The sequence below is a fragment of the Zalophus californianus genome, chromosome 17 (assembly GCF_009762305.2).
Source record: "Zalophus californianus isolate mZalCal1 chromosome 17, mZalCal1.pri.v2, whole genome shotgun sequence".
Taxonomy (NCBI): Eukaryota; Metazoa; Chordata; class Mammalia; order Carnivora; family Otariidae; genus Zalophus; species Zalophus californianus.
Genome location: NC_045611.1, coordinates 32,769,761 through 32,779,386, shown reverse-complemented (window position 1 = coordinate 32,779,386; position 9,626 = coordinate 32,769,761). Strand labels below are relative to the sequence as shown.

The 9,626-nt window shown below is 53.6% G+C and overlaps 1 protein-coding gene across 8 annotated transcripts in view; it reads left to right on the top strand.

Annotated features, from left to right (window-relative positions):
- The first annotated feature begins 1,743 nt into the window (after positions 1-1,743).
- NOD2 (nucleotide binding oligomerization domain containing 2) overlaps positions 1,744-9,626 on the top strand; it is a 38,682-nt gene continuing 30,799 nt past the window's right edge. For 3 of the 8 annotated variants that reach the window (XR_003524238.1, XR_003524239.1, XM_027619423.1), the window contains exons 1-2: positions 1,744-1,870; positions 8,298-8,764. Coding sequence is in view for 2 of the 8 variants with exons in the window: in XM_027619423.1 (XP_027475224.1) it covers positions 8,306-8,764 (459 nt within the window). In the remaining 6 variants the exon portion in view is untranslated. Of the gene's footprint in view, positions 1,871-7,296; positions 7,404-8,297; positions 8,765-9,626 lie in introns of those variants that run through there. The other 5 variants (XM_027619424.1, XM_027619426.1, XM_027619428.1 and 2 more) reach the window with 5 other exon arrangements.

The following is a 9,626-nucleotide window of genomic DNA, read 5'->3' as shown; positions in this document are numbered from 1 at the left end:
AGAGAGAGAGAATCAGAGAGAGCACGAGAGGGAAGAGGGTCAGAGGGAGAAGCAGACTCCCTGCTGAGCAGGGAGCCTGATGTGGGACTCGATCCCGGGACTCCAGGATCATGACCTGAGCCGAAGGCAGTCGCTTAACCAACCATCCAGCCGGATGCCCCCATACTGTGGAATTTTAAAATTGGGGCCAGGGCGCCTGGGTGGCTCAGTTGGTTAAGCGACTGCAGCTGCTGTGTTGAAGAAAGACTATAGGTGAAATCATGGACAACAGCCGGGAGCTCCTGCCAAAACCAGGTGAGAGACGTCGGAGATTTGAACCCAGGTGGTCATGGTGGATATAGTAAGGAGTGGCTGCATTCTGAGTCTATTTTGAAGGTCAAGCTGGAAAATGTGCTCCCAGGTTGGACGTGGGGTAGGAGAGAAGATGAGTCAGTTCAGCTGGAGGTTCAGTTGCTCTGTCAGTGTTCTTAAGTAATCTGCTATTATCCAGCTTTTCACTGTTGTAGATAAGAGGGTGGTGAACATTCCTGTAGATAGATCTGTGCACTATCTGGAATGATTTCCCTGGGGTAGAGGCAGTCCTTCTAACTCAGCATTCCCCAACCGAGGCCACTGCACGCCACCTGTGCAGGGATTCACCTGGAGGCAATGTGGGGTAGTGGTCAGAGCCAGAACTTTGGTGCCAGGGGGGCAAATCTTGGCTCTGCTCTCTCTACTTGGGTAGGTTAATTAACGTTTCTTGTGCCTCAGTTTCTTCATCTATAAATTTTAAATAATGATAGCCAATAGCCCGTAGCTGAGATTAATTGGGTTAATGTAGGTAAAGCCTGGCACATAATAAGCACCATGTAAAAATGTCAGATATTTTGCTTTACATGAGAAAATTTCCAAATAAGGGTGTTTTAAAAGGAACGTTTTAATACCTTCAGTGGAAAACCAGTGTCACTTGCTCGGAAGAACTGGAAGCCATAAACTGAAATAAATTTAATTTAATGGAAACAAAACAATGCTGTTAAATTCTAGTTAGATGTTGTAGGAGAGCCAAGTAGACCAGGCAGTGTTAGAGAGAGGCTCAAGCCCCATTAGTTCCAAACAGAGAGGGCTTGCTTCAACTTAAACAGAAGGCTTGCAGGAAGAAGGAAAAAAGAGGAACTTGAAATGCCCTGTCCACTCTCACCTAACATGTAACCCATCACACTCTGGAAAACACTGTTCTGGGACTCCACAGTATTAAGGCCTTAGGTGACTATGGACTTACTGGCTGTCAAAGAGTGCTTTGGTTTATACTGGCTTCCACAGCTTTCCCAGCTTTTCCTTCCACAGGATGTCTGGGCGTGTGTGTCTCGGGAGGGGGCCTCTGGTTCCCTCTAGTAGAAAGGTGGCTCACTAAGTGGGACACACTTGGCCCGGGTCCAATTGACGGGCTGCCCAGGCCTGTTCCTGTTCACCCTCCTGTCCAGTCTCGGGAGACCTCTGGGTGGCCCAGGGGTGGCCGCGGGGCGGGGTGCCAGGACCGGCGGGCGGCGGAAAGGGTGTGTGGCCCGCAGGGCAGGATGGGTGGGCCCAGCGCGGGGCGGGGCGCCCGGGGCCGGGGCTGAGTGTCCCGCAGGGCGGGGTAGATGGGTACCGCGCGGGGCGGGGCGCCCGGACCGGAGGGGTGTGGCCCGCGGGGCAGGGTGGGTGGGCCCAGCGCGGGGCGGGGCGCCCGGGCCGGGACGGAGTGTCCCGCAGGGCCGGGTGGGTGGCCAGGGCGCTGGGGCGGGGCTCCCGGACAGAAGGGGCGGGGCCTGAGCGGAGCCGGAATGGGTGTCCGAGCCTTGAGTTTTGCGCCCAGACCGCAAGGAGGAATTGGGGCGCAGGTGACTGTGCGGTGAGTGCCCCTCTACCCAGCACGGGAGCGCGGGGAGGAGCTGGGCGCCGAGGGGAGCTGCCCCCGGGTCTCGGACACTTGGCTTTTGAGCCATCCCAGCCGTCGGGCTTGGGGGAAGGGGATGCCCCGGTTTCCCCTTCGGCCGTCCCGGAGTCTAAATGGAGGTTAGAAGGAAAGGGGGAGTCTCGAGGTAGCGGAGCGCCCTGGCGGGCAGCGGCTACAGAGAATGAGGAGGCTTGGGGGCGTGAGCAGAACTCCCAGGCCCCTTGAGCCTTTGAGGTCTGGAGAGAGGCTGTGTATGGCTATCCTGACGGGTTTGAAGGGAGAGCCTGCAGAATGAGAAGTCCCGAGGCACGGGGCTGGCCTGGGAATGAGATTTCAGTTCTTAGAGGAAGCCTCCTCAACGCTCAGTCGAGACAACTCCTCTCTCTGGGCCTCAGTTTCCCCATCTTCATCATGCCTGTGAATGGGTGGGTATAGGTGAGAGAGTGCCTGGATGATATCTAACCCTGCCTCTGGCCTTGTAACTTTTAGGGGAGCCTCCTGCTTCCTTCCCTCCCTTGGTGGGTGTGGAGACCCCTCCTCATTCCCATCCCTTCCTGCATGGACCCACACCAGGGCCTGCAAAGCCTTGCATTCTCTGTGCCTTCTGCCCTGTCCTTTGGTTGTCATGTCGGGGAGCAGCCATCTGGTCCTACTTGCTTTCCAGCACACTAAAAAGCATCCCCAAATCTCCTCCCACAGTTGGATCTGTTTGTCTGCTCTTGCTTCTCTCCCTCTTTCTGAGCCCATAAGATTCTCCCTCATGTGGCCTTGATCTCCCATGGGCTGTTCTTGTCTGCCATGTCACCTGTCCCCTTGGGGAAGACCAGAGTGACACTCCCATTGCCTCTGCTCTCCTGTCCCAATCGCTCTGGCCCTAAGTTTGTTGGTTACTCAGATCCCCTTTGCCAGTCTGGGATCTGAGGCTGGAGGGGACCCCTATTTATTTATTTACTTATTTATTTTTAAAATTTTTTATGGTTATGTTAATCACCATACATTACATCATTAGTTCTTGATGCAGTGTTCCATGATTCATTGTTTGTGCATAACACCCAGTGCTCCACGCAGAACGTGCCCTCTTTAATACCCATCACCAGGCTAACCCATCCCCCCTCCCCCTCCCCTCTAGAACCCTCGGTTTGTTTTTCAGAGTCCATCATCTCTCATGGTTCGTCTCCCCCTCCGATTTCCCCCCCTTCATTCTTCCCCTCCTGCTATCTTCTTCTTCTTCTTTTTCTTAACATATATTGCATTATTTGTTTCAGAGGTACAGATCTGTGATTCAACAGTCTTGCGCAATTCACAGCGCTCGCCATAGCACATACCCTCCCCAATGTCTATCACCCAGCCACCCCATCCCTCCCACCCCCCACCACTCCAGCAACCCTCAGTTTGTTTCCTGAGATTAAGAATTCCTCATATCAGTGAGGTCTTATGATACATGTCTTTCTCTGATTGACTTATTTCACTCAGCCTAACACCCTCCAGTTCCATCCACGTCGTTGCAAATGGCAAGATCTCATTCCTTTTGATGGCTGCATAATATTCCATTGTGTATAGATACCACCTCTTCTTTATCCATTCATCTGTCGATGGACATCTCGGCTCTTTCCACAGTTTGGCTATTGTGGACATTGATGCTATAAACATTGGGGTGGAGGGGACCCCTATTTAGCCCACCCACCTCCCACCTGGTGCATCATCCCTAGTGATGATGACTTATGGTGTGCCTGTTCATTGTCCTGCAGCTCTCATTACATTGAACTAAAATCGATGGCTTGCAGATTTCCACTGCTCCATTCCACTTCTGCCTCCTGGAGCCATGCAGAGTCAACTCATTCTTTTATTCATTCAAATGATCTTTATTGATACACTGGGTGAGACCCTGGGCTATAGCAATAAAAAAAAAAAATCGGACAAAACTCCTTGCCTTAATGGAGTTCGTATTCTAGAAAGGAGTAGGACCGCGGTCAAGTGCATACATGATCGGTCAGGCAGTGAGAAGTGCTATGGAGAAAAACAAAGCAGGCAAGCGGGGTGAGGGCTGGGCTTGGGTATTGCAGTTTTATAAAGCATAGTCAGGGAGGGCCTCTCCGAGGTGGTGACACCTGAACAAAGCCTTGAAGGAGGTGAAGGGTGAGCTATGTGACTATCCGAGGGGAAGGACAGTGTACCCTTGGAAGGAAGAGCACAGAGCATGTGCAAAGGCCCTCAGGCAGAGGCATGCCTGGTGGGAGCAGGTCCAGCTTGTTCCAGGAACAAGGAGGAGGTCTGAGTGGCTGGAGCAGGGTGGGTGAGGAGCCCTTGGGGGGGTTAGTAGGAGATGAGTGCGGAGAGGTAAGGGGTGGGGAAGTGGGGGTCCCTTGCCTGGGGCCTTGAAGGCCACTTTGGTTTTTACTGGGAGTGCAGTGAGAGCCACTGGAGGACTTTGAAGAGAAGAGTCACCTGCTCTGACTCAGGAGTTAGCAGACTAAGACTGTAGGGAGGTGAGGGCAGAAGGTGGCGGGGGGCGGGGAGCAGTGACAGGACCACTGTTGTCATTCTGGGGAGAGACCCCGGGGGGCAGAGAGGCCATGGGAAAATATCCGATTTTCCGATTTGGGGTAGTGTTTGAAGGTAGGGTCAGGAGGGTTTGGATGTGAGAGAAAGGTGGAGTCAGGGATGACTCGAAGGTTTTTGGCCTGAGAGTCCGGAAGCTTGGAGCTGCCATCTCCTGAAGTGGGAGCTGTTTAGGGGGAAGAGCCAGAGTGCTGGTTTGTGCTTGTTATGCTTGAGTTGCTCATTAGGCGTCCACTGGGAAGATGCCCAGTGCGGGGCTTGTGGGGGCTTTGGAGCTGGAAATAAAATTTGGGGCTGGCATTTAGAGCTGTAAGAGCAGATGAGCTCACTTAGGGAGAGAGTGGTACGGAGGAGAGAGACCCAACCCTGGAGCTCTGGGGCTCCCGGCATCAGGAGCCAGCCAAGGAGACAGAAGGAATGGCCAGTGGGCTGGGAGCAGAAGTCAGAGTTGGGGTAAAGGGGGTGCTGCAAGGAGAGGGAGAGCCATTCTGATTGACGCCTTTGGCCAAGCGAGCTGGTCCAGGGCTGAGAACCCAGCTGAGACGAGAACAGTCTGGGGGGCCCAGGAGGATGCGCCTGGAAGACAGCATTACAGACAACAGATAGGAGTCCTGCTGTGAAGGGGGTCAGAGAATTGGGGTTCGAGCTGTCTGAGGAAGAGAGGGCTCTACTCTCCTGATGGAGACACTATAGTCTGGGTGCTGGTGGGAAATGGTCCCCCAGAGAGAAGCTCAGGGAAGGGGGTGGAACAGAAGAGGGGCCGCAGGAGGGGCAGGGATGGGTCCAGTGCCCCGGGGAAGGCTTGGCCCCAGCTGAGTCAGGACACTTGAGAAACCAAGCTTCCCTGGGCCTTCCTCCCTCTCTTGCCTGCAGGGGCCCAATGGGCTGAGATTTCAGCCCTTAAGCCAATCAGCTGGCTCAGAGCTCCAGAGAAAGTCAGCTGGCTGTGGTCTCAGGAAGGAAGGAGGTGTCAGGGCTTCTGCCTGGGCCTGGGCTTTAGGAGTAAGGGAGGGCCCACGTGCGTTGTCCCTTCCACTTGACTCTGTTTCATGCCTCTTTCTTGGCCTGGGCCTCACCTTCCTCAAGGAAAGACTGGTCAGGACTCCAAAGTTGTAGTAAGTCAAGAAAAGAAAAGGCAGTGGAGATAGACTGATTTAGTTAGACTGAAGAGGGGAAGTCTGAAGAGGGGATTACAGGGGCCAGAAACAGGATTTTTAGGGACAATTTTCATGAAATAGGGGATGATTGGCCATCTGTTTTCTCTCACTCCCAATTGAAGCTAAAGCAGGAGAAACTTAAGTTAGACATGATGAAGAACTTCCTGAGCTGGTTATTTGAGGACTGCAGCAAGGCCAGGTCCTCCCCCTGCCTGTTTCCAGTAAGAAAGGACAATGTCTGCTCAGAGACAAGGGTCTGACCAAATGGGTCCTTGGGGATTCTTCCTGCTCTGAGGTTTCTGGAAGGAAGCCAGGGAAGAGTTGGGACTTTCCAGCTGCTGATGGGGGGACAGAGCATCAACCGTTAGGGCTCAGGCCTGCCTCGCCTTCCTGGTGTCCACAGATCCTTGATGTTACTAGTTGGGTGTGTGTGGCTCAAGCATTTGTCAGCTGCTCCAGACTTGGTGTGTTTGGGAAGGGCCCCTGCTTACTCCCAGCTTGTCCCCTTGGGGGTGAGCACAACTGTGGGTCTCTCAGTGCAGGTCATGGTGGATGCCCAGGGCTTTACACCAGAACTGATGAGAATTACCTAGTTCTGCACAGTGGCTTGGCCACCTCTGCTTCCAGACCATCCTTTCAGGATTTCCGGGGGAGGTGGGCTCTGTAGGTGAATCTAGACCTGGCACCACTCAGCCTTTGCCTTCCTGCTCAAGGCTGTGCCTGCTCCACCAAGCCTAGTAATCTTTGTAGGGGGAGAGTGTGGTCTAGGTTCTCCCGATGCAGACGAGGGGGCAGCTCTCCGTCCTCAGGCATCCTCCGGATAAGAGGAGCAGGTGTTGCCTGGTCTCATGTTAACCTTGCAACATCTTTAATTCCTGGCTGCACACATGCCCTCCAGGCATGGGGTCAGAGAGAGAGAGAGTGCCCACCCCATGCTTGGGCTCTTCCCAGAGGGAGGGGCGTGTGGTTCTTTTCCCCAGGTCCTGGACAGGGGTGGCAGTGGGGCTGGGCTTTCCACAGCCGAGAGCCACGCCAGGGTCAAGCCCAGAGCTTTTCCTACCTGTCCTGTTCTCTCCTCTCACCCCTCCCATGTCTACCCTCCTGACTCCTCTGCCTGGCAGTGGGCACAGGGTGGAGGCCTGCTTGGCCAGAGAGAACTGCCCTAGAGCAATCTCTGCATGGGGAATGCCCTCCCGAGCTGCCAGACATGCACGCAACCTTGCCGTGCCTTTGTCTCCTCACCTGGCCAGCCCAAGGCTTCCATCCCGAGTGCTAGCAACAGTCTGAGTTGGAGACGTCTCCTTTTACTTCCCTTGGGTGACATGAGGGCAGGCACAGAATGTTCCAGACCCTCCCCTTCCTCGGTGGATTTTTGATTCATGAGCATTCCCACTGTGCCTCTCCGAGGCCCAGCGCTGTGCCACGCTTAGGGATGCCAGGATGAGTAAGATCCAGGCTTCTACTCGGGCCAAGAAGGGGGAAAGACACATAAACAGGAGAGATGCAAAATCTCCAAGTGCCTTGGCGTCTGCTCCCTTGAGGATCTCAGAATGTCCCTGTTTTGTAAAAAGAAGGAAGAGTTCCTCTCCTTTTTCCCTTTTGCTTTCACTTTCTCTGGGCACTGTAGCCGTCCGTGTCCCTGGTGACAGTCGCGTAATGGCTCCCGCTGAGAGATTTTCTCTGCTGCTTGGGGACCCTCCCGGGGCCTGAAACTCAGAGAAATCACTTCCTCTCAAATTCCCAGAGCCCAGAGTCTGAAGGCTGAGCCCAGAGTAAGCCCCCGACAGAGACGACAGCATTTAATGTGTGGTGGCGAGGGAGTGGGAGGGAAGGGAGGGCCTGGGGGCAGTTGGGAAGGAGGCGGTGACAATTGGGGTCCGTGCTCCCCTAAGCTTTGAAATGACTCAGTGTGCGCGCTGATTTTTGCTTCACCTGGGCTGAGTTCTTTATAGCAATGTTCTGGTCTGCCCTCTGGGGTCGCAGCAGGTTACCCTAGCAGGCATGGGTTCAGGGGCACCCCTGTGGCGGAACCCAAATATGGGGGAATTAAGGGCATGCATTCTGGAATCACACGGCTTGGGTTCAAACCCCAGCTCCACCTCACCTGACGGGGAACCCTTGTACAAGTCACTTGGCCTCTCTGTACCTCGGTTTCTTCATCTGTAGAATGGGGCTGATCATAGCAGCTACTTCAGAGTGCTTGGGAGGGTTGAGTGAATTCCCATGCGGAAGCGCTTAGGCTGACTGGCAGCACTCTGCGTGTGCTTAGTAAATATCAGCTGTTACTGGAGAGAGCGCAGCCGTCAGCCTGAATGCAACCAGCAGGGAGGAGCCCTCTCATAAGGTCCCAAAGAGAGTTAATTTCCAAATCCCTTGGGAGTCATTGCTCGACTATCAGCTCAAGACTTACTAAGCCTTCTTAAGCCAGGGATGAAGTGCAGATGTGGAAACCAGGAGCCTTGATTGAACTCTCTGTGGGACCTCAAGCCAATTTCTTGCCTTCTCTGGGCCTCGGTCTGTACATCTGTACAAGGGGGAGCTTGGATTGGGTAATGCCCTAGTAGGTCCGTGGCCTCCTAGGATTGGGGTGGGGCTGACTTGCTCCTCCCCCTCCCACTGCCCCCTGCCTGCTTTCAGAGGAGTCTTGACCTCACTTTCCTCCCCAGGTTATGAAATGTGCACGCAGGAGGCCTTCCAGGCTCAGAGGAGTCAGCTGGTGGGGCTGTTGGTCTCAGGGTCCCTGGAGGGCTTCGAGAGCATCCTGGACTGGCTCCTTTCCTGGGAAGTCCTCTCCTGGGAAGACTACGAGGGACTCAGCCTCCTGGGCCAGCCCCTCTCGCACTTGGCCAGGCGCCTCCTGGACACTGTCCGAAATAAGGGCGCATGGGGCTGTGAACAGCTCGTCGCGGCCATCCGCGAGGCCCAGACCGACTGCCAGGCCCCAGAGCTTTCCGGTTGCTGGGATCCCCACTCGCCCCACCCAGCCCGTGACCTGCAGAGTCACCGGCCAGCCATTGTCAGGAGACTCTACAGCCATGTGGAGGGTGTGCTGGATCTGGCGTGGGAGCACGGTTTCATCAGCCGGTATGAATGTGATGAAATCAGGTTGCCCATCTTCACATCCTCCCAGCGGGTAAGGCACTTCTGTCTTGGGTAATCGGAATTCCCCGGGAAAAGGGTGCTTAGTCACCAGGATGGATTTGTCTTTGGGGAGTCAGCCCCGTGGGGAGACAAAGGTGCTGGCCTTCCCCCTAACAAAGTCACCAGGCAGGTAAAAGTCGTTCAGGGCCTGTTCTCTGTGATGTCGGGACTTCTCTGTGGAAACTCTCCCTCCTTAATCTCCCCTGTTTCTTCTCCTCGTCTGTGAAACGTTAGTAAGGTTCTTGGGAAAAGTTGGTGAGTTGATTCATGTAACCCTTCGAACAGTGTCTTAGCGCATCGTAACCACTCGTTAACATTCCCATTGGCCGCCATTAGTTGTGTTATTGGTGATATTCTGTACCTGGACGCTTTTCGGCTGTCTTAAATTAATAGCTCAACATCATCAAAATTCATTAAGTTGTCTTTGTATTTCATAATTAATTATTACATTGTATTTAATAGATACTTTAACATTTAATTACTAATTGTTAATAATTAGCACACTATGGACCGCTTGTTGTTCACATGTCTACGTTGGATTTCTGATACGAACTTGCAATGGCTCGTAGACATTCAGAGTTGGGGCGTAACTCCCTCTGAAAACGCATTCCATTAGACCCGAAAAGTGTCTGTTGGGTAGTTTTGAAACTCCTTATTCATTTTACCCCAAACAGCGACCCTCTGGGCTCTTGTGATACAGATGGAGCCATCACTGATATCCCCCTTTATATATTGGAGAACTGATGCCCAGAAGAGTAGTTTGATGGCATGGAAGTGCCATGTTGGACCTGGTACCTTGACTCGCTTGTTCATTGTTCATTCATTCATTCATTTATTCAGCCAGAATCTATTTA